This window comes from Hesperophylax consimilis, chromosome 29 (genome assembly GCF_061612785.1).
Source record: "Hesperophylax consimilis isolate HC1 chromosome 29, BYU_Hcon_1.0, whole genome shotgun sequence".
Taxonomy (NCBI): Eukaryota; Metazoa; Arthropoda; class Insecta; order Trichoptera; family Limnephilidae; genus Hesperophylax; species Hesperophylax consimilis.
In genome coordinates this window covers 17,760,817-17,787,036 of record NC_142864.1, presented here as the reverse complement: position 1 = coordinate 17,787,036, position 26,220 = coordinate 17,760,817, and the positions used below count along the sequence as shown (strand labels likewise).

At 33.5% G+C, this 26,220-nt stretch overlaps 1 protein-coding gene across 1 annotated transcript in view; it reads right to left on the bottom strand.

Annotated features, from left to right (window-relative positions):
* Window positions 1–25,147, bottom strand: part of Nep3 (M13 family metallopeptidase neprilysin 3) — a 138,483-nt gene extending 113,336 nt beyond the window's left edge. Inside the window, exon 1 of the mRNA XM_089649359.1 lies at window positions 25,002–25,147. Within this exon, the coding sequence (XP_089505485.1) occupies window positions 25,002–25,034 (33 nt within the window). The 5' untranslated portion in view covers window positions 25,035–25,147. The remainder of the gene's footprint in view (window positions 1–25,001) is intronic.
* Between the last annotated feature and the right edge of the window lie 1,073 nt (window positions 25,148–26,220).

Sequence of the window (26,220 nt, the reverse complement as noted above, 5' to 3'; positions counted from 1 at the left end):
TCTGTTGGACGTAAAAGCAACATGCGTTATTGTTTCTCTATCTGCACAGACAGACTGAGTCACAGCAACGCGTGGTGGGGTACAGCTAGTATAAAATAAAAATGAATTTTTATCGCCAACAATGAAAAAATCGAGGACACGGAAAACTCTCTTCAATATTTTAATAAATAAATTTCTGCGATCAAAAAATTTAATTAGGCTACTCCTCACAAGACCGCCCCTGTTAAGGTTAAACGCAACGCTCGTTGTATTCTACGTGATCACAGATGGCGTTAATTAATTAATTTTGTTTAAATACGCTTTTGCAAGGTATTGCTTTACAATATTAAGACAAATCATTTTTTTGCGCCCGTATATACACAATATGAATATGAATCAATAGTTTTGTTCGTTTAAAGACTTAATTCTTTCGAGAAAGGCACACAAATACAATATTTTACCGATGATTCAATCCAATATTGTATTTGTATGCCTTTCTCGATAAAATTGAGTTTTTATATGGACCAAACTATTTATTCATATTCATATTGCGTATATGAGGGCGCAAACAAATAATTTGTCTTAATACTGTAATTTACAGTATATTATGTTCACACTAGACTACATATATCATACAAAGTAACAATACTCCATTGGTCACCATGAAACAGGCAGCCGCCTAGTATGGTGATCGAATATATCTACTTTATGTAAATTGTTGGTTATGTATCATGTGTTTTATAAATAAATAAATAAATAAAATAAACTCTTTTTAAATATTTTCTGCTAAATTATATTTTATTTTTGTATTCATAAAAAAATGGTAGGACCACTGTGTTGATGTATAAAACAGGTACTGAAAGAAAAGGGCCTCGCGGATGCGCCTCTGCCCACGCTCTGATTAGTCCACGCTACGCCACTGACTGTAAAGCAATACCTTGCAAAAGCGTATTTAAACAAAATGAATTAATTAACGCCATCTGTGAACACGTAGAATACAACGAGCGTTGCGTTTAACCTTAATGCACTGGAGCTGTGTCGCCACCCGGTTGGGCAGCGTTATTATTATTATTATTATGGTCTCGGCCCATTCTTAGGGCCAAAACTATACAACTTCATTCCTGATGCTTAGGAAAAGGAAAATACACGTGTTCTTCGTAATTTAACCACTTCTTGGCTACATCAATTAGAAAGAGATGAGAGTGACATAATTTTAAAAAAAAACAGTTAGTTATGTTATAATCTATTGCAAGTCTTAATCCTTATTAATTGCAACGTTTTTTCAAACGGTGAAGATCTTTAGGACATTTGAGATTTTGAACTAATGAACATTTACATTTTTATTTGTATAGATAGATTCCTGATATTAAAAATAGGAGCAAGCGAACGAATTTTAAAATACACAGTTTTTTGTATTCACAAGCTCTAGGGAGACCTTCGACTGCAGTGATAATAAATACAGAGATGTCTTCCTCAGACGTCCTCGACCTCATCAACCATTCACTTCCAAGTCAAACATTGTCCTTACACCTCATTCTTCGTTCATCACTTATGTCTCAATTTACCCCAAATAATTATTTGATTCTTGTCTTCCTCGGCCATCCCCGACTTTTTCTGCCATTCGATTCATGTTGTGTCATGAAATCCACATTGTTACTGTTAAAAAAACTGTCCACGTTCCTCACACGATCAAACATGGTTTTACCACACTTACGCCTCAGGGATCTCATTTCAACAGCATTCATTGTACTTTCATCCTTTCTTTGCCAGTTCCATGCCTCACTTCCATACATCAAGGTAGGTACCAGCACTCCGTTGTGGACTGCTAACTTCGCTTCTTTGGAAAATTTTTGTTAGCGCCAACTGCGTTCAGAATCTCTTCAAATTATTAGCAAATCCGGTTAAGAACAGGTTTCCTGATAAACTTTTAGTAATTTACGAATATATTATCATGATGTCGGAACACGTGTTCATGAAAATCCGAATATTTTTGCATTACAACGAAAATTCATTGTATCGTCATGATATATAAATATATATTATCAAGGCAATTCAAGAAAACATTCTTAAATTGATTTTTATTAATAAACCTGTTAATTTATCGTGAGGGCAAAATCGGTTTCTCTCCGTTTATTCAGATGTGGTCACAAACACGGTTAAAGTCATTTCAATCAATATTTCTTCGATTGTGGTTTTTCACCGGTGCGAAAAATTATATTTTGCATTTAATTAGGCTACCGGTTTACTTAAAATTATGACGTCAAATGCTATTTTCCTTTTTGGTTTTCCGGGTTGAAATTAATCCGTATTGTTTCGCACGTACAATCGTCAGTATCGCGAAAATTCCGACCACTTAAAAAATATGGGCATCGTGCGTTGATTTTTAATTGACGAATACGTTTTTTTTTGTGATTGTAGATATTATTAATTTTATTTGATATTATGGAAACAAACATTACACGATTTACACTGATGAAACAATACACTTTATATTCAAATCTAGAAGTTAAATACAGAAGAATTAAAATTTGTACCTCTAGGAAATTGAAGATTCCGACCGCAATTTGAGAAAAATGTACGAAACTTTGTGATTTTTTTATAAATTTATTTTCATATGGAATGACAAAAAAGCAAGGTGACAGTAATAATTTCGATTGGATTATTTGTATAGCGCCGTTCTCGTGAGAAAATCACTTGAAGGGCGCTCAATAACTTAGTACATTATAATGTATTCCTATGACTCATAACTTATTACTTTTAGCTTATAACTAAGCTTAAGGCGAAGCTTAATGCCAAATCACTATTTTGATTAATCTTTATAACGAATTGGTGTACATTATGAATACCAAAAAATATACTTTACATAAATTGAAGGTTTTCCTGTCGTTTCGCTTGAGTAGAAAATACAAATGAAAAACATTAATTACTCAAAAAATATATAAATGTAAACTACTAAAAAAAATATTTTTTCAATAGAAATGTATGAACGCATAAAGGAAACAACTTTAAAAAATACAGTATTATAGCTAAGATTATCTGTGACAGTTTCACTTGATTAACTTTTGTGCTTTCTTATAAAATTATTTACAAAATAAATAAAAACCAGTTTTGTGCTTGAAATCGAACGTTTCTAGACTCGTTTTGTTAAGCAATTTTAATGCCTATTACCTACAACATAAGGTATACGAAGAATATACACATTTTTGGCTTGTAGCTTCCTCTTAAATTCAAATATTATTGCAGTGCAGCGATAAAGCGTTAAGCCTTTCTCGAGCGTACCCGATTTCTTCTCCCACTCAAACTACATTCTAAACACTCATGGCACTTATAAGAACACACTTCAAAAGTTTCATCGCAATCGGATGAATGGTGTAGGTGTACGGAACCAACAAAGAAACACTCATTTTTATATATATTGATTACCTTAGGTTACCTGTTTAGAGCAAGTAAGTGCCTACCTTAAATAATGATAATAAGGCAGAAACCTAAATGTAACAAATTAATATAACGCCATCTGGTATCTCCCGATAAAGCTAACCATGATAATATTTGCAGTCCACATTAATAAAGCTATTGATAATATTGCAGGGGTTTTCGCAAATTCATTTCTGAGTACAAACTGCCTCCTGTTTTATATTATATTTTAGTTTTAATGTACTTGTTTTGTCCTGTCCTGCTGTTATTGTTATTCTAAGTTTTGTCATCACTTTGTATGAACAGTATATTTAGTGTTATAATATTAGATCTGTATTGGGTAAGGCACACTGTAGGAATAATTTTAAGAACATGACCACTAATACAAAATTACCGTTTTTAAGTTTGTGATAGTAAAGCGCAATTGAAGTGAAATGACACTGAATAACTTGTATTTCAAATAATAAAATTCGAAAGTGTATTTAATCATTTTTCAAAAACAGTTTCTGTTTTTGGAAATGTTCAGAAATATTCCATTTATTTGGATTTTATTGCAAAGCGAAAAACTCCGAAATTCTGACAGAATAGGCCTGAGGAGCTAATAAGTATGGCAATTGTCCCCGCGTCAAGTGGCTTGTGTATAATTTACGCTATATAAAGTCTATGAAGGAGACGTGCGTCCACGCCACGCCTCGACCACTTGTGTGTAAACCCCACCTAATGGTAAGTATACATTTACAAACCGTAACGCGAACCGAGGCACGAATTACGGGAAAGGAACGAAACAACTGCAAGCGGCGTTTGCGACATGTGCGGTTGCTTCATTCATTTCCCGTAAATTGTGGTTCAGTTCGGCAGTTCGGCTCGCGTATGTATACGTAGCATAAGAGGACTAATTATCACCTACTTAAATCTTAAAATCGACAAAGCAAAAATTACTTTAGTTTGTCTATGAATACCCTTCAAAACATAAAAATATAACAATACACGATCTTTTGCGCACAATTTAAGGTTAAAAGTGTGGCACCTCTGGACTCGCAGCTTGCAACAATACACGCGACCTGTAATCCTGCAAAGTCTATTCAGCTATCTATTTCCGATCTTATCTGTGGAGAACCACAGATAAAGAGAACAAACAATACGACTGAATACAAAATGGCTCATCGCGCGCGGTACCTACCTGTTTTTTTTTACGTATGTACATTTTTATAAAAGGGGCAACAATGTTGCTGCAACTTTGCTGTGAGATAAATGTTTCAATGCAAACTATTTTTTACGGATTGGTCATTTATTTTTAAAGTGAATACGGCGCAAGGATCCCAAATGATTGAAGCCAGAGGGACTATGACATTCTTAATGTGGGTATATTGTGATGCTGAAGGGAGCGGGGAAGGGAAGGATACGGAAAAGAAAATGTTAGGTTAGGTAAATTAGACCATCATACAAGGTGGGGCAAAAGTAATGTCATAATGTGAATTGGCTGCAATTTTGTTAGAAACAAAAAAATTAGGCTCTGTTTTCACGGAAAGTTTATTTGAAGGTTTACACGAGACACTCAGCCAAATGCTTAAGTGTTTGCGCACATAGTTCTGGACGACGAGAAAAACGATGACGAAGTTCATGCTGCGTTAAAACAACACACCGGAAATTGGTCAAATAAACAGTAACAATAATTCCGCGTTCTTCAGGAACGTATCGCTCCATTGCTTATTGACAACTAATTTTCTATCCGTCTACAACATAAATGTCAAAGCACAATGACATTTGACGCCACAAAATTATGGCACATTCACATTATGACATTACTATCGCCTAACCTTGAACAAGTTAGTATAATTATGCAGAAAAAAAACCCTGCTTCTTATATATACTATAAATAAGTAAAAAAAATTCGAAATTCTATTTTTCCAAAGAAGAATATTTATTTAATTATTTATTGAAGACAATATTTGCGATTCCTAAACGAAAATTTGAAACAGAAAAATCAGAAATAGATAGGTCAAATCTAGGCTCACTTCATGTCATAGATGTGACCGTACATTTATCTGTTTCAAATTTTCGTTTAGGAATCGCTAATATTGTCTTCAATAATTAAATATTACAATTTGAAGTTTTACTTACTAAGCTATTCCAAAAAAAAAGAATTATTATATTTCCTAGCAAACAATTCAACTGTTTAGCCTAAAAACTGCCTTAACACGTTAAATTTTTTTTAAACTTATACTATCATGTCGTAACCTTCCGAAGTTAGTGCACTTTACCCCCGGACATCCTGTATAAATATATCGTAAAGTGGCTTCACCACAGCTTGATAATACTTTTGGAAGGCGAAACAGCTGTCGGGTAATAGTTATTAAACAATCTAAAATTCAAAAATAAGTTATTGTTGCACTTTTTTTTTCCTTTATTCGTAAAATATATTTGTATGCAGTTTTTTACATGCTTTTCGACTACCACACTAGACACATGTCCGTATTATGGTAGTCGAATGAATATATGTCACCGTTCTTACAATAATTGAATATAATATGGTCAGCGTATTTGCCTTCCAAGCAGTTGATCGGGGTTTCGATTCTCGGCCGTGGCATATTAATTTATTTTATTTTACATCCCGTGATTTTTCACGGGTCAGCGCGAGTATCATTATAAAAGCGTAAACAAGATGGAGGAATTAGCTAGCTCCATGATAACTCAACACAGTGACAATTCAACACATCTTTAAAACATTATATAAGGTCATAAAAAGATGAAAAAACAAATCTATAAACCTAACACATTTTACCTAGTTTTTTTCGCCACTTTTCATGACTTTATTGTATCACTTTTAAAGCTGTGTTGAATTGTCATTTTGAGTTATCCAGTCACCAGTTGATTGAACCCGCGCCGCCTGGGTGAGGGAACCCGATGCTATGTTCACTAAGCTACTAAACCTGGTGGGGGACAGAGGGTTAGCTAACTTCACAGGGGGGGGAGGGGAAACAGCCTTACTGGCTAGAAGCACCATCAAGGAGGCAGAAGGACTTGAAGTACGAGCAATTGAAAAAATAATAAGTCTTTTGTTATAAGGTTCTGTCAATTCTGCAAAACCTTTTCATTGTTTTCGAGTGTTAACCTTCAAAATGCCAGGATGCAAAACAAAAATTGTGTTGCCATGATGGGGTGATTCAGTTACCCCATGCTTTTTAGCATTTTCTTCCATTTATTCATACATTTTATCGAAAATTACTCTTATAACTCACACATTTAACGTCTTTTCGTGAAATAAAAATTATAATTTCGATTGTCTGTTCTGTGCGTTAGTTAGTTGTTATGACTTATGCATGGGTGGGTAAACATGTATCCAAGAAATAAACGTTTAGAATGTACTAACAATACTCCAAATGTCAGTTTTTTGTTGTTAATTTTCTGGGAATTATAAGCAAATTAAAAAAATATATATATTGTATGAACGAGGAAAAAAACGAGTTTTCTTCCAGCTTTCCTAAATAAATGGAATGTTTTTTTTTAATTTCGTATTCTAGTAGCGGAAATTAACTCACTTCCCGACATCCGATCGTCAGTTTCAACTCGATAAATAGACTCCTTGTCGATGACAATGCATTCCATCATCTTTTGGTGGCAATCACATACATAGACACGGACATATACGCATTTCTCTGAAATCAGATGACATTATGGAAGTTAATATAAGGAATAAATGTCGGTACTACGCGATCGGCATTTGGCGAGGTTATTATTGTGGTAAAAAAGCTAATTTACGGGTTGATTTTGGTCATGTTTGAAATTAAAATATTCCAATTGAGAAATATTAATAAATATTTAAAATAAAGATCTCTAAAATTTAATTTTATCTAGTTTCTAAAATGGTATTTATTTTTACGAAATCTTCAAAAAGAAGAAGGACATATGTTAAATTTATTTATAACCAAATGACGTGTACCCGGTGTTGTTCGATTTCTCTACTTTCTATAAATATACATAAACTTTTCGGAAGAAATTCTCTAAATGATAGAGAAAACTAATTACAATAGAATTAAAAGAACTAAGCGCACAAAAAGACAGCTGACGCGGGTAGCGACCTTGTTTTATACTATCTGAAGATTGAAAATATCCCGAAATTCGATGAGAAATTTCCAGTGCCAAGTTTATACAGCAAATAAATCATCCTATTCCACTGTGTAAACAACATCTAAGACTTTTTATGGCTACTTAAAATATCATTTTTTTCAATTTTAGTATATTAGTAAGGTTTTTACATACACGGTTGTTTATGAATTGTATAAAATTTAAACCTCGTTTGTAAGTAAGGCTGTAAGACGGATCTCGACTTATTACACACGGAGAATAATCTAATTAAGAGATTTTGACTACCCCTGTTGGCAACGGAAAGGTTAACACTACTTCAGAGTATCACTTCGCAACGACATGGAATCAGATAGGTAGTCTTCTAAGGGAATAAAAATAGTTTCAGGAGACAGTTGACAGTTGACAATTGGAGGGAAGAAAGATTTAAAAGCATATAATTTAATAATTAATGAGATTTTCATGGTTATTATGCCTTGTTGCGCTTCCTGCTTGAGCCGCCTTACTCTTTGAAGGGTTATCGGTTTATGGTTTTTGATAAGGAATACAAATACTTACGTCCGTTGTTCCCAACTTTGCGAAGGATCAATCTCAGGCTCCGATCAGCCAAGTGATTTGTTCAGTAACGTTCGATTCGCCTGTTTCCAAACATGTTTACCGTTGATTATGTAAGTGGCCCGCCCACTTTCATAGACAATAAAATGACATCAAAGTAAAAACTTTCAATGTTAAATTAATATTGACGAATTAATTATTGTTTTTTATTAATGCATATAATTTTCTTTAAATACTGTAATACATACACCGATATTTTATATTTATTTTAAACAAACGTATGTAATGTGTTAAAAATAGAGTATTTGCTTGACTTCAATGCCCGTGTCTTGGCATCGCGAATATTTTTCACTCTATCGACACTTTATAACTAGTCATTTACTGAGGCAGGCCTAATCCGGTAGTTTGCCTTCCTTAAGAGGAACGGCTGCGGTGCCTGTTTCATACAAAATTTTAATTTGGATTTACGGCTAAAATACTAGAGTAAACTGTTTTTTTTTTTTTTTTAGTTAAAAGACATGGTATATATAAAGTACGCATATGGATCAGATTTTCGATTTTTGCCTTAAATTATAGAATATAGGCCCCAGAAGATGACGATTTTACATGATTTTACGAGGCATCTTTGGCAATTTTTTGTGACCAAATGGAAGATATTTTTTGAAAAAATCTCACATATCCCGTCTCAGGCATATAATGAACTATACAATAAAATTTGAATCTTCACTGAAAAAAGTTTTATTTGCTTCAAAAGCCGAATTTGGTGGCCACAAATTCAACGTATATTTAACTAGCTTTTTTGTTATTGTCTCATTCGCACTTTCTTGAGTCGGGCTGGCTAGAGTAGGTGAAGCACGGGCCGGGGGGCAGGGGCTCGGGTGAGATCGCCCGCCTAACAAATACATGCATACATACCTACGTCAATCGTCCTTAGAGTCATTTTTTATTATTATTGCTAGTGTATGTATATGTGACATTCGCAGTCGGCCCGCGCGGACATATAATTGACGAATTTGTTACTTTGTTTACGAATAATATTATTTTTAAACTCCACAGTTTTTGACCGAAGCATCCCCAAATAATTTATTTCATTCAACATGGGTAAGTAATCATTATTTGAGCATTTTTAACAATGATAATTAGGTTATGAATTAGGGTACTTACGTTATTGATTTTTATAAAATGTTATTTGTGTTTTAGGTCGAAAGTGGATACGTGGTAAGCCACCCAGTATGCACCGGAAAAAGAGGAAGTGCAATGTCAAAAAGACAGAAAGAACTCGGAACAGGTGAAAATTAAATGCAATATTTAAATCAATATTTATTATAAGTATTTATTTTTTACGGTAAAAATGTAATGTTTTTTTGTTGTTTTCAGTTCCGTAAATGATGTTAAAGATTGTCAGGCTAAATTTGCCAACAAGGATTTTTTCGATGCTAACATCGATGTGAATTGTGGGATTTTGAGCAAACGGTAAGCAAATAATTTTATAATAAAAACAAATTTATGTGTTTTTATTATAAATTATGATGAGCCACAAAGTGAATGCTTTTTACAATTACGAAATAATTTTATTTTCACAAGAACAAACTCTCGAGAATATACACAATAACATCAAGATACCATCTTTTGGTTGTAGTGAGAGTTTCATTTTATTGCCGTTCAGCTTTTAGTTTTGATGACAGTGTTTTTACACATTGGTACAATTCAATATTACACCGACGATCTTTAATTAAAAGTGATTAAATTTAAGAATAAAAACCGTCCTCCATTTTTGCCTATAATTGCTTGTATTATTTTGTCGAATTTGTAAGTAAAATCACTACACATATTGATCATACCTTGACAGTATAATATGCGGTCTTTTGTTTTCACGGTTTGATGCCTGATTTTTTTTCTTTTAGTACCGATGTGATTGAACCCGAAATATCGTCGCAGAAAATGTCAGACGTATCACCCGACATTATATAACATATAAGTAATGCCTTTAGTTAGAAAATTTGGAAAATTTTGTGGTTGACTGACAAATTTTATGAAATTAAATTTTTAATTAAATTTTATTTATGTAATTATTTATTTGCTTATTTATATTGGAGTCTGTTCTTACTATACAACTACTACCTGTCCGACTTTTTTTATTTTTCACCTTGTGCACATGTATTGTGTAGATTATAAAATAGGATTTTTTCAGTATAAAAAATCTGGGACTAACTACCATAAATGTATTCCTCACTGCCTAGAATGGACGGAAATAATTATACCGATTCATTGAACATTTTTAATAAAATATGCTTGTTGCTATTATTCTTGCTGTTATTGTGCTGCTATTTTTATGGTTATTTTTATTTATAGTTGTATTACTTAATTTTGTTGTTCACATAATATTCTTCTTAGACAACACTTAAAAATAATCTCGACCAAAATCCCAGTGATAAAGTCAGTGCGTGTTCGGAATTATATACACAGCGACACGACTTTATAACTTTCTTCCAGATAAAATAAAAAAAAATGTGATTCACAATAAAATTTCAAAGGTAATGTAAAAATTAAAAAATAAAATATTATGTCAACAGTAACGGTAAGGCCTTTACCGGTGCACTTACACAAATTTTAAGTAAGTGTATATTTCTATTCTCTACAATTATATTACTTACTGTTCATATATTATTTACGGCTGTTAATTCTATGTACTTATCTAATTTATAAACTTATACACCTATTATTACTATTATTATAATTTCGTCTGTCGCCACATGTACAATGCACGTGTACAATTTCCGTATCTCCTACAATAATACACGTATCTGCTAATTTAAATGAACTAAACAAAAGGGTGATTCCCCGTTTTGATGCAAATATATTCACGCACAAAAGAAAAAAAGCATTTCTCTTTTACTGGCCTTCAATGCGTGATATCACTGCCATGTAATAGAGACGGCAGTGGTGATATTGTCAGTGCCTAACGTGTACATGCGCATATACCAATACTATTAAAGAATAGGTCGGAAGCCCTTGTATGTCTGTGTCTGATAATGGAATGAACTAAACGAAAGGGACATTTCACCGACTTCGTGCAAATATTCAAGCATTGAACTTAATTTCTTTTTTATTTAATCTCATATTATCTAACTTTTTTTGATCGCTTGCAACGTCAGCCGTACTAAAAGCCAGGTACTCCCTCTCCGTTCCCCGCTGCACGCTCCGTTAGAGAGGGACACAGGACAATAATTATTTTTGCGGGAGTCGAAATTTCGTCCGCGAAAACAACGCTCTTAAATTGGTTGATCGCTCAGTCGTCACCTTTCCGTTGGGAATAGCGTAGCAGCAGTGTTGAGCCAAAATTTCGGCTCAACTATTGATCAGTAGGATTGGGAACAACGGCCGTTAGCCTTCTTTAATCACTCGTTGTTTCGCAGAAATCGCGTGTGACAAAGTCGTCAAATGGTCATTCAGCGCCATTTTGTTTTTTTTTTACATTAAACACCGATTCTAGGTGCGTTTCAGCTTTCGGTCAATTTATAATAAGCTAACAAGCTTAACAACATGACAGTTGTCCTCTTCTGCTGATCACAATTTGTTCAAAATATGAAACGGACTTAGGACGGGTTGTTTCACAGAATATGAACAATTCATCAAATTTCAAAGTTTTCCTATTGAAGTTATGTTACTATATTAGTTTTGTCAAACAACTGGCCAATAATAATATAATAACAAAACTCGAATAGAACCTTCACAGAACTTGAAAATCAAATTTGAATTTGATGAATTTTTTAAATTCTATGAAATACCCCGTCTTTATAATCGGCATTTAACGGAGATCTTTCAACTGTCAAAAAAACAAAATGGATATGAATGACCACATGATGAGAATGTTACATTTGTATTTCTGAGAAAAACCTGTACTTAAATAGTTTAACTAGGTTTTTGAAATATCCTAGACTTACACCGCTGCTATTCTAGCCGATGAATCGTTTTCAGAAGTAAAAATACCACCAAACTGAAATTAATTTGATGTGTGTGGCTGGCATAAAATAACGAGCATTTCGCAATCTTTAGATTGATGTTTCTGTCGAAAGCAGAAATTTGCAAATTCTCTGGCACAGGGTCAAAAATACAAAACCATAATATTTACGCTGCGGCCGAAGTACATACTCGTAGCACTGTTTTTGTAAATATTTTTTGATTTAGGAAATACTTGATTTTTGAGATTGGATGATTTATTACTTGCGAAAGAATCTTCAAAAATCGCATGCACATTATTTTTAAATTTACATTCCTAACTTTCACACCGTACAAAAAAAGGCTGTTTTGTGTTTTTACTAGCACAAAATTTGGATTACCGTGATCAAATTTCAATAAGCCTATTTTAAATACATCTATGTAAAACCATGTATGATCGTGTTAGATATGTGGAGATCCGTAAGAATGCAAGGCTGATGTAAGCGTAATGAGTAAGATTAAGAAAAGGACGCTTAGATGGACGATGGTTTGGGCATGTAGAGCGAATGAACGAAGAAAGGAGTTTAAGGTGAATAAATGAGTTCGAGTAAGACATGGCACGATCAAGTGAATCAGATGCTTGAGTCGGGCCATGTCAAGAGTCAGTATAATAGAAGAGCATGTATGAGACGAGGTATGAATGTGAATGAGGCAAGAAGTATGTGCCAAGACCGAGTTGTTTGGCAGTTCTTCCTCTCTGCCTACCCCGGAAAATGGCGTGATGGTTAGTTAACCACTTATGTTGACCTATGGCATAGGTATTGGTTATCCAATGAATGGTTCCCAGGGCGGCGGTACCCATACCCGCCTCCCAAATTACATGTATTAGTCATCAATCGTTGGTTAAAGTTCGTCGGGTACGTAAGTCCTGATACACCCTATTTAAGTAACGTACAATAAAGAGGAAGCTACAAGCCAAAAATGTGTATATTTTTGGTATACCTTATATCGTAGGTAATAGGCATTAAAATCGCTTGACAAACGGAGACTAGAAACGTTCGATTTCAAGCAAAAAACTGTTTTTTATTTATTTTGTAAATAATTTTATAAGAAAGCAAAAAATTAAATCAAGTGAAACTGTCACAGAAAATCTTAGCTATAATACTGTATTTTTTAAAGTTGTTTCCTTTATGCGTTCATACATTTCTATTGAAAAAAATTTTTTTTTAGTAGTTTGCATTCATATTTTTTATTGAGTAATTTATATTTTTATTTGTATTCTACTCAAGCGAAGCGATAGTAAAACTTTCAATTTATCTAAAGCATATTTTTTGGTATTCATAATGTACACCAATTCGTTATAAAGATTAATCAAAATAGTGATTTGGTATTAAACTTCGCCTTAATAACGTTTTTTTAACGAATAAATCTGAGCGTTTCGGCTTGCCTCCTAGTGATATTGACAACTGTGTGACGTCATCTGAACCCGAATCCCTTGGTACCACTTATTGAATCCGCTTTTACGTCCATGTTATAAACAAATCTAACTTTGACAATAAATTTCATAATGAAAATGTAAGTCAAAAAAATGTTGGCGTTCAAGTTAGACTATGAATACTGTTAAAAAAAATAGACTGGAATTTCTCACTGTGTAGGTTGACACGAAAAATTAACGACCTCTGGGATTTTTTACACCCTTTGTAACTAAGTTACTCCATTATTCATTATACCGTAGTGTTTTTCGTAAAACAAAGTGTAAATATTTCTAGTTATCACATGGAGAGAGGCCTATTTACCCTAAAATGGGTTAATGTTGTTTTAATATTGATTACACAAGAGTACATGAGGTTTTTCTTGGGTTATAGGAGGGAGGAAACACAAAATCCATCAATTTATTCTAAATATTAAAGGTATATTTTCATTTGGTTACTTTTTCTCTAAATAGTATAAAACAAAGGTGATATACGCGTCTGTTTGTTTCTGTGCATAGTTCTTCTAAACTACGCAACGGATTTTGATAGGGTTTTCACCATAATTTAGAGAATTTCTTCCGGAAGGTTTATATATGTAACACATGTACATTATATTTGTCATACGGCGTATATTCTGGTCTAGTAATGTGTAATTTCTATCACCTAATAAATTCTTTAAAAAAGTACTATAGGATTCATATGTCTTATACTGATTTATAAAAGTGGAAATTCTAACTATACAATTGTAAATGTGCTCAAAAATGCCCTGGAAAGAATCTCAGACTTGTGATGTCCCGAAAGAAACCATTCATCTGTTCTGAATGCAATTACTAATGTTATCCAAATCGAACCTGGTAATAAATTGCATCTTTACGATTCTTTCAAGGATAAAGAAACCATCCTGTCACTTCGAATGCAATCAACGATGTTCTCAAATTTGTTTTGACAGCATCGCCATTCCATTGTAAGAATATTATGTACTAAATACACAATTTGGCTGTCCTGAAACGGGAATCCTTTCCGGTTGGACAAAAATTAAAAAAATAATTTATAAAAAGTTTTTAAAAAATCGATGTTTTGTGATGAAGGCGAAGCTTATTGCCAAATCACTATTTTGATTAATCTTTATAAATAATTGGTGTACATTATGAATACCAAAAAATATGCTTTAGATAAATTGAAGGTTTTCCTATCGCTTCGCTTGATATACAAATAAAAAAATAAATGCAAACTACTAAAAAATATATTTTTTCAATAGAAATGTATGAACGCGTAAAGGAAACAACTTTTAAAAAATACAGTATTATAGCTAAGATTATCTGTGACAGTTTCACTTGATTAACTTTTTTGCTTTCTTATAAAATTATTTACAAATTAAATAAAAACCAGTTTTTTGCTTGAAATCGAACGTTTCTAGACTACGTTTTTGATGCGATTTTAATGACTATTACCTACGATATAAGGTATACCAAGAATATACACATTTTTGGCTTGTAGCTTCCTCTTAAGTCGTAAAAAAAAATTTCAAGGGCTTACACTGCTAACGCTGGCTAAACCTTATGAGATAAATCAAAATAATGCCTACTTCGAAATTGTATATCTTAAAAAGGCCTACAGAAAAGTCCTTAATCTCCTAAAGAAAAGTAGTATCAGATAAAAAGAAAATTAGAAACGTACTTTTTTCGAAGTGAAGTCTTCTGTCACAGAACTACTAGTTCTAAAATATGGACAGGAATAACAAAGCCTGGGAATAACTAAGTAGGACTACTACTAGAAGCGAATAGATATTTTGCTCATACATTAGCTAAAGGTAATTGAATCCTCTTCTTAAGGCGATGCCTATACGTAGTAATGTAAAATCATGTGTTTTTGGTTTGAAAATTTGGTCGCCTAGAAATGTTTCAGATACTTTAATTAAATACTGCGAGTAGAATACATCTTGACCTTTGAAATAATCGAGTATTTATTAGATAAGTCTTTTTATAAGCCCAGAAAAAAATAATGTATACGGCCTATAAAAACTGCTTTAAAGTTCAAAATCTCCTTCTTACGAACCCATTTTCGGTTATAATTTTATTGTATAATGTGGAAAATTAAGTTATTTATAAAATGATCGAAAAAATATTAAATATTTATGCCTGAACATCCACAAAATAAAATAAAAGGCAATTTGTGGCCATGTTTTTTACTTGCATAAATCAAAACAGGCGAATGGTGTTAAGAGGGAATTTAAACCTTATCGCCATCTGCGTAAGGGTTGTTATTGATAGCGGCTAAATTTAAAATATTACACGACGTAGTGTATCGCCTTGATTTATTATCATGTGTTGAGATTAATGATGTGTTTATCCACGCGTTTTATCATAATAATACATAGACCACTTGTAACAGGGAAACTGGAAGTTGAAACAACATACACCACGATTTATTGAAGATACCGCACGGTAGAACAGATGTTCTAGCACAGGTCGAGGGGAAATGTTCTGTACTAGCAAGTTTACTCATTTACTCATTTAAAATAATATTGCCCTGGTGTAAGATCACCATTCAGAATTAAAACGTTGCTTGAAATGGCTTTGGCCGTGTTTGGTGACCATATCTGAATAGCCAGAAACTTTCCTACCTTCCTCTCCCCACTACCTTCAGCCTCACAACATATCCCAATTGGGGACGCCACATTCTCACTGGCTCCAGATGGTGGGGAGCAGTTGGGACTTTTGTGGGGTTTCAGATTAGAGGAATAGTGCTATTGAATTAAATTTCTAAAACAGTGAATGTAAAAAAATTGGTAACTGGGCAACTTAGATAAAAGTGATATAAAGTCATGAAAAGTGATGGAAAAAAACTAGGTTAAATACGTTGATGTATTATTGGTTCCGTGATAACTCAACACAATGACAATTCAACACATATTTCAATAGTGATATAAAGTCATGAAAAGTGATGAAACGAAAACTAGGTGTAATAGGTAACGTAGGTTATGTTAGTTTTTTTTCGTCGCTTTTAATCACTTTAGGTGTTTTGAATTGCCATCGTGTTGAGTTAGCATGGAACCAATAATACATTAACCTAGTTTTTGTTTCATCACTTTTAATGACTTTATATCACTATTTAACTGTGTGTTGAATTGTCATTTTGATGAGTTATCCAGTTATCGTCATCTTCGGGAATGCTGTGTGGAGTTAACCACGGTATAAAAAAAACCTTTTTTTTTTCTTGTTTATTCCAGATTCATTCTGCTGTGGTAAATAAAAACACAGTATCGTCCTCGAGTTTCAAGGAAGACACTGTGTTATTAGTTACCGCAGCAGTATTGCCGAATCTATCGAGACCATATTGCAGGAGGGAGGAAACACAGAAGCCATGAAATACCAACTACTCTGTACAAGTGTACCCGTATATATCAAAAGCTGCACGTAGGAGTTACAAAGCAAATAGGTTCGACCGAGTGAACAAAATAATCCTAGAAGTGTGATCTATTACGAATTGAAAGAAAACTGAATCGCCAAGTTGCAATAGAACTTTCGACTCCTAGGGCCTAGACAGTCTAAATAAATCGACTATGCCCGTGAAAGAATTTCAACATTTGAAAAAGTTTGATCAATTTCACTCGAAGTAAGGAAAACTTGACCTTAGTCTGGCACACAGAAACGCTCACAACATTTTTTTATCGGATAATCCCTTCACTGTATGATTCCTAGAACCTTGAAGAGTCCCAACTGCTCCCAACCTGGGAAATGTTGTGAGGCTGAATGAAGTGAGAAGGAGGGGAAGGAGATGAGATATAAGAAAGTGGGAAAGTACCCGGCTATTCAGATATTATCACCAAACATGGCTAAAGCCATTTCAAGCAACAAATCAATATCAATAAAATCAAATATCTGCTAAAAAAAATTTTTGAAAAAAAAAAATTATCACCCGAAGTAAGGGCAATATGACCTTACTTCGGGCACACGGTAACGCCAGCAACTCGCTTCTATTGGTTCGGCTCTTCAGTGGTTCAACCCGACAAACTGCAGACATTTGATATGAACCATTTACAATTCCGGTCAATTTAGTTAATAGCCAGTTGCACTCCATGAATGCAATAACTATCAGTATGCAGCTAAGTGCGTCACTTGCTAAATATTACAGCAATCATAGTGGTAGATACTCTCAGTATCACCCTGGTGAAAGAACAATATATTCAGAATCGAATCATTGCTTGAATTAGCTTTAAATGAGTTTGGTGACCAAATCTGAATAGCTAGACACTTCCCAAACTTCCTTTCATTCATCTTCTTCCATTCCCCACATCCTACATACTCACAACATAACACAATTGGGGATGCCATAGTCTCACTGGCTCCAAACGGTTGGGAGCAATTGGGACACTTGTGCGGTATTCACATAAAAAATTAAGAAAAAAAAGTTTTGAGATAAAAAATGTATGAAATTTAAGTGAGTGTAGAAGAAATGAGATCCCCGAGGCGTATGTGTGTTAGATCATGCATGGTTGTATTGCAAATGTGGAGATACGGAAAGAATATAAGGCTGATGTATTCATAACGAACATGAAAGAAAACAAATTATTATAAGCATCAATTACTTGTCTGAAATCTCTATACAAATTAAAAATATCTCCTGGGTAAAAATAAATGCCACCGACGGGAATTGAACCCGCACCTTCTGATGTCCGGTCAGATGCTCTGAACCACTGAGCTATATCGGCTTATTCCCAAACCGCCAAATATTTCACCAACAAATGTAGATATAATATTTCTCAACGCCATCTAGTGGGAAATTCAGCACTAACAAAGCCATTCCTACAAAAATAAATTTGATTGTTTACAGGTGAAAAACATATATGATAAGACGTGGCTCAGAGCACCTGACCGGACGTCAGAATGTGCGGGTTCAATTCCCATCGGCGGCATTATTTTTACTCGGGAGATATTTTCAATTTGTATGGATATTTCAGACGAGTAATTAAAGCTTTTAATAATTTGTTATCCTTTGTGCTTTGCATAAAAACCTTGTCTTATAAACATTAGTTTATCATAAAAAAAAATAATTAAGAAAGTTAAGGTAAGGACAGATTGTTTCACAGAATTTTAATAATTCATAAGATTTATTTATTTTTTGGAATAACTTAATAAGTAAAACCTCAAATCGTAACATATAATTAATGAAGCCAATATTAGCGATTCTTAAAAGAAAATTTTGTCGCAGGAAAATCAGAAAAAGATACGGTCACATCTAGGACTTGAACTCAAGACCCTCACCTTGCCGAGATGCCGCTCTACCAACTGAGCTAATGGGACCTTCGGTCATATTAAAATGTATCATACTTCGAATAAGAACTACCAAAATTAACTTCATTCTCTCGTCGCACATTTATTTTATTTTTCTGAGTAAAATTTTCGTTTAAGACTCTCTAATATTATCTTCAATAATTAATTCATAAAATTTAAAAAAAAAAGTTCTGTGAAAGTTCAATTCAAGTTCTGTTATTATTTCACTGCGGGCCTGTTGTTTCACATTATTTGGATAGTAACAGAACTTAATGATAGCCTGAAAACTGTGAATCGAATAAGTAAATTTAAGAAAAACTGTCATAAAATAAATGAGCAAACAAAAGTAATCAGATTACACATCTGCCCTGATGATGGACACTGCAATACTGTCCGAAACGTTGGCTAATGAATTAGGTAGCTCTACACGGCATAACACCCCAAATACAAATCACTATAATACTTTTGGCCGTGAAAATCTCAAATTGGATAAGATATTTAGTTAGAAAGTTAAATTCTTGTATTTCTTTTACTATAAAATGATATAAAATTAAACAACCAGTCGTTAGATGGTTTGAACATTAAAAAAACTAATAATAAATTAACATTAAACTAAAAAAATTATAGTAAAATATTGCAGAATAGAAATATTATTTATTTGGATAATACCAATTTTAATAACTACCAACGACATCTGTTGAAATCCTTAGAAGCTTTTCTCAGTCAACAAATTAATTGAGTGTAATTTGTATGAATTATGAACAATTTGATTGTATTTTGAGTGAGCCAAGTATGTTTTGATCTCGCCAATAAAAAAGTGGTGATAAATTAATCGTGAGTCTTTTATCAGGATCAAGAATGACTCACAATAGCAGTTAGTAATATTTTTAGAGTTGCGTATATAAACTTGGCAAGGGAAAAGTCAATAAGTTTTAATGAATAAATATATCTTTGTGTGTTCGCGCTGTACACAACTGCAAAATCAAAGGAATTTGAGAATAATGGCGGCAGAGCAGTAAGAACCTTGGCGTGATCTTGGCACATAGCGTCCGTAGTCACAGGTTCAATTCCTTTCAAGGGCAAATTAACAAATCAACACGGGCATTAGCCTAGTGTGATAGTCAAAAGAAAATGTACTGCATCATCGTGTAAATTTTTATTAAATAAAAAAATGAAACACTAACTAACCATCACGCCGTTTTTCGGCAGGGGTAGGCAGAGAGGACGGACTGCTAAACAACTCTGTATTGGCACACACTTCTTGCCTAATTCATACTCTTCTATTATTCTGACTCTTGACATGGCCCGACTCGAGTATCTGATTCACTTGATCTTGCCATGTCTTCCTCGGGCGTCCCCGACTTCTGCTACCATTCGCATTTGCATCATATATCCTACTTACACTCTTTTCTTCGCTCATTTGCTCTATATGCCCAAACCATCTAAGCGTACCTTTCTTAATCTTACTCATTACGCTTACACCAGCCTTGCACTCTTTGCGGATCTCCACATTCCTCACACGGATCATACATGGTTTTACCACACATACGCCTCAGGGATCTCATTTCAACAGCATTCAGTCTATTTTCATCCTTTCTCTGCCAGTTCCATGCCTCAATTACATAAATCAGGGTAGGTACCAGCACTACATTGTGGACTGCTAACTTCACTTCTTTGAACAATTTTTTGTTAGCGCCAACTGCGTTCAGTCCTCCATAAATGGAATTACCTGCATTTACCCTTCTTTCAATACCTCTGTCAGCCTTCCCATTTCTCGTAAACATACTCCCTAGATACACAAACTCATCCACCTACTCCAAGTATTCCTCACTCACAACTATATTGCACACTGTTTTCATACTCTCTCTTTCAAACACCATTACTTTAGACTTACTTACATTCATCATTAACTCATTCTTCATACATACTTCGTTCATCCTAGACACGAGAGACTGACTGCAGATCATCCATACTATTAGCAATCAGCACCGCATCATCAGCATACAACAGGCAACATACTTTCAGATTATTCAATATTATTTATTTATTTTTTTACATTAGCTCCCCACAGGAGGCCCTGAAGAAAATAATTCCCCTCAGAACCTATGTCATCTTTGCAGATGTTAGCTGACGTTTTTAATATGCCTCTATTGAAGTATAATGTTGTACTAATTAAACATTTTAGCAGTACATATTTTAAAAAGGTTTTTTCGTTTTCGTTTTCGTTTCTTCTTCATTTCTTTCTATAACTATGAACTAATACATTTTCTTTTGTCTTGTTTACTTACATAGTCTTATAATTTTTTTCTTTTCATTCTTCTTTCTATATTGTACTACTAGCTGTACCCCAACACTAGTTGCTGTGGCTCAGTCTTTCTGTGCAGATAGAGAAACAATAGTGTTGCTTATACGTCTAACAGATGTAGCTGTTTAAAAAAAAAAAATGTTTTTTATATAGATAGATGACTGTCAAGAACTATCACGTATGCAATTGGCACTTGTGCCATTAATTCTAAATAAATAAATCATTATTTTTTGTTACACTTCAGCGCCTCTCTCTGTACGGTGTTAAGACAATGGAACTTCATATTTTGCCACCCGGATGGGCAACGTTGTGAGACAGGTTAAGGTAGTGGCTGTAGGTTGGGAATAATTGAAGAGGCCCGGATTATATGAAGGAGGATAAAATTGATGCCGGTGGCTCGTTCCACTTGCGAGCTGACTTACGCAAAAAACGTGTTCAAGAAACGACCCGTTCTCGTGAAGCCAACATCAACTGACAACGGGTTTTCCACTAAGAGATAAAATGATTTCTGTAAGATCATATGATAAAAATCTAAAATGGAACCATCATGTTACTGTATTAACAAACTAAATACTAAAGCTAGCGTACATCTTCAAGACTCTAAGAAATGTATTGGATATGGTTTCATTAAAAACTGTATACTGTGCGCTTGTTCAATCAATGCTTTCACATAGTGTTGTCTGTTGGGGTTCTTGTCAAAAGACTACTCTAAAGCATTTAAATATTGCACAAAATTTTTTTTTCAAAATAATGTATTACAAAAGTTTTTTTGTATTCGTCACAGTTATTATATAGTGAAAGTAAGATTATATCAATAAGGCGGTTGTACATAATACAGGCTCTCTGTAAATGATGTCAGTAAGGCGGTTTTACATAATACAGGCTCTCTGTAAATGATGTCAGTAAGGCAGTTGTACATAATACAGGCTCTCTGTAAATGATGTCAGTAAGGCAGTTGTACATAATACAGGCTCTCTGTAAATGATGTCAGTAAGGCAGTTGTACATAATACAGGCTCTCTGTAAATGATGTCAGTATGGCAGTTGTACAGAATACAGGCTCTCTGTAAATGATGTCAGTATGGCAGTTGTACAGAATACAGGCTCTCTGTAAATGATGTCAGTGAGGCAGTTGTACATAATACAGGCTCTCTGTACATTGATACTGCCAAAAGGTCACAACAAGTGCGCAACACTAGATTGGGTTCTTCTTTGATGTATCAGCGGGCGAATACCAGAACATCCTTTGGACGAAGGAGTTTTTCTTATAAAGCTCCGTTGCTTTATAATATGCTCAGTGAAAATATAAAAAACTCTAGGTACATTAAATCTATTCAAGAAAATGGTCGAAAATTCCATACTAGCTGAGAGTGGTGATTTTGCATTACCCATATCGTAGCTTTTGTAATAAATTAGAAACCCCATATTCGATATAATCCATCTATGTAAGAATTATTTACTTTACTTATTTGATTAAATATAATTGTAAAGCTGCTCATCTCGACACAGGAATTCTCTAGTGAGATGAGCAGCGGAGAAAAAATATATATATATGAGTTGTTACCAAACGCAAACAAATAAGCATGGAGAGTTAATCTGTTATTCTGATTCAAATCAAGTATTCAGTAGTATCCTCGAGCTTAGTAATAATCCATCTAGTTAGTTTTTAGGATTTCAAAGCAATCAGTGAAGAATGAACATTTTCTTTTTTTATTTATATAGAAGATAGATACATTATTACCAACAAGTTTAATAAAAACACATTTTGGGCAAGACAATATTATACAATTAAAAGGAAATGATTTTTAAGTAAGATACATGGATTTTAAAACAGATTAGAATTCAGTGTTTCCCACGGTGGGGCGTACGCCCCAGAGACGAGACACATATGTATTCCACATATAAAGGGGAATACTCATCAGTCATACAAAAAAAAAAATTAGCGCCATAAGCGATTTACTCATTAAAAAACGAAATCGATTGGATATAACTAATAGAGGGGACATAAGACTGTATTTAAATAAGTTAGATCCGGACATAAAATTTCTTTGTAGCAAGCGTAACTGAATTTAATAATGAATTAGGCCACAAGATATGTGTGTGTTTGCACTAAATTTCAATCATCACTTGTGTTTTATTATTGTTTTAATTTTTATTTTATTCTACTTAATTACATTTTCAATTAGTGTTTTGTAATAATTTCAGTTATAATATATGTATTAGAATAGGTTTTATTTGATTTCATTAGGGGTTCATATGTTCACAAACATATTACAATATGATTTGAAAATTTACCTGCTGTTTGAGAGAAAGAGAGAAAGCTGAGAAACACTGGATTAGATAGACCAGTGGTTGGCAAAGTGCGGCTCCGGAGCCGCATCCGGCTCTTTGGCTCCTTAATTGCGGCTCTGGCACAAATATCCACGGCCAGCAGGTATCAGCAGGTTTCAGGAGTTTAAAAACAGCAGAGCGACATTAGAATTCGTCAAAAATCCTCTTAATGCTACGATAACTGAGTTGAAATTTTCTCCTTTTGGCATTGACATTGGTAACATTGAAATACAATTGCAGAATTTAAAAAACAATGTAATATGGAGCTCTAAATTTCAATGTCTTGGTATTGATTTTAAAATATTGGAGAATTTTTTGGCTCTACATATTCATGCGAACAATGTTTTTCAAGCATGAACTTTATCAAGAGTAAACTGAGAAGTCGTCTCATTGATGAGAACCTGGAATCATGCCTAAAATTAAAAATAACAACATACAAACCTGATAAACTGAAACTTTCCAAGGAGATGCAAGGACATTGTTCGCATTAAGTGTTTATGAGTCATTGTCATGATTTATATTTATGGATTCCTTTTTATATTATTGTTTATCAACAAATAACATTTTCAACAGTAATTACAGTTTCTCTTGAGGTATAAGGTTAATATGTAGCTATTTATTTAATCTCAAGTTTATTTCTCGGTGACAGAGAAAGCGGAGGCTGTTTGTGTTCAATCAACGTCAATCCACCGCGATGACGTCACAATATTTATCAAGTGTGAAATCATGTTTTATTCAGTGTACCCGTAATTTAATGTAGGTCTTAAATCATAAAAAAGGTTTACTAAAATAAAAAAACAGATTCGGCTCTAAGAATTTTTTTTAATTGTTGTAATGTGCATATTTGGCTCTTCGGCCAATAAGTTTGCCGACCACTGAGATAGACTTAACACAGTTAATTGAAAAATATTTCATAAATACATTATGAAGGATTTACAGAAGTTAGAGAGTTCGAAAGAAAGATTGTGTCACTGGTAAAGCTACTGAGCAGATATCCTTCGAGAGCTTTTGCCAATGTTTTTTTTTTAATATTCATGGAAGCTTGAGGTTAGTAGGTAATGCATTGTATTACGTATATGCAATGTATTGTAAGGAATTAATTCCAAATTTATTCTTTTAAGTAGATGACGATAAGTGTATTTGATTTTGTGCTTGTGTTTTGTGCGGGTTTATGCAGGAAAATGAAATTAATGAATAATAAATAATTTTGTTATCTTTAACCTGTGGCTTTTCATAGAAGAAATTAAAAAAAATATTTTTTTATAACATAGGTAGTGGGTACTACTATTATTATTTAGGCCTTGTATGATTAATATAAATTCACTTTGAAAAATTATTCTGCAGCACTTACGAATGCATATTAATTATTTACGTAAAACAACATACAATTTTAATTATGTTACCATAAGGTACCATTTGACATCAGTACATTGGAGAATTAAAGACGCATATTATTGCAATAGAATGTCTATCAAAATGACAGCTTTAACAACGAAAATAAATGGATTAATTAATTTGACATAACACAGAGGCATGCGGGTAAAGTAATGGATAAAATTACAACTAAACCGACTAACTAAATTAATGGCTAAATGTATTTACGAGTGGCTACTGAAAATGGTATTCAAAATATAAAATGTCACTTTTTAACCTGGGATCCGGGTTGCAGATGTAAAGAAGGCATACGGACTATGAATTAGTCCCAAACGCTGGCTGCACACTAATTATCACATCGGATTTAAGTCAGGATGAAGCACAGTAACCCGTTAAAACGATCCGCGGACTAGCGGAGAAGAATTCAACCCCAAGCTCACTGACATTTCGACCCTTGGAAAACAAGAATCCATCATATAAAATAATGTCTCACAATAATAGTCTCTAAATTAAGTTAGATTAGAGGTTATTGTCGTATGGCGTTAGTGTGTCAGATAGAACTTTCTTATTCTGATTGGAATACCAAGGTTCCATCACATTAAATAATTTCATGCGATAGTGGTCTTTAAAGTTGGTCGCATTAGAAGTAATAATATTAAGGCTTTAGCGTGTGAGATGGGACTTTGTCGTTCTGAGGGCTCGATCTGTAAATTTATCAAAGATCTTTGTACCAAAACAGAAAAGTAAGAAATCGAGCTTCGAAAGGCGGGAAAAAAACCTAGCGGCGAAAAATATCACTACGAAAAAAGCGTTAATAAAAATAATATTGACTGCCGATGAACGAAGAAAGAAGAATAAATGTAAAGAAAAATATTGAATATTTATAGTGAAAGGTAATGATAGAACAGTAGCATGGAACGTTTTCCTTGGGCTTCCCCGACCTCTTCCATTCGCTTTCGCCTAATATAGTATCCTTATACTCATTGAAATTTTTTAAAACGCGTGAGCCACGCTCATTTTTTCAAAATGTATTTCATAAGAAATATGTTGAAAGTTTATTTCCTACCGCTAGGTGGCAGTAGTAAAAACATAATTTAAATAATTTATGAGAATTTATGTGAGATTCCATTTGAAGCAAAAATCCTTTAACTTCCGGAAAATCGTCTAAGAAAATTTTGTCCTTGAAGCGGAGGTCTTTTGTATTTTCTTTACACAGTTAACGTTTCCACATGTTAATGTTTTGTTTAACATAAAAAGATAACAACTTTGTTTATCTGCTAAAGTTCGCGTTGCGTAATTCTAGACGTCAAAAATAAGATAATGCCGACAATAATAATAACATTTCGCGGTGGTAAAGTTCACGATAAAATATTTACCAGCAAAATACAAAGTCACAATACTTACGTTTTTTTAAAACCATTATAATTTACGATAAATCACATATCGGTTTATAGGCACCACTCTTATCTTATTACGATGAATCTATAAATTTATAT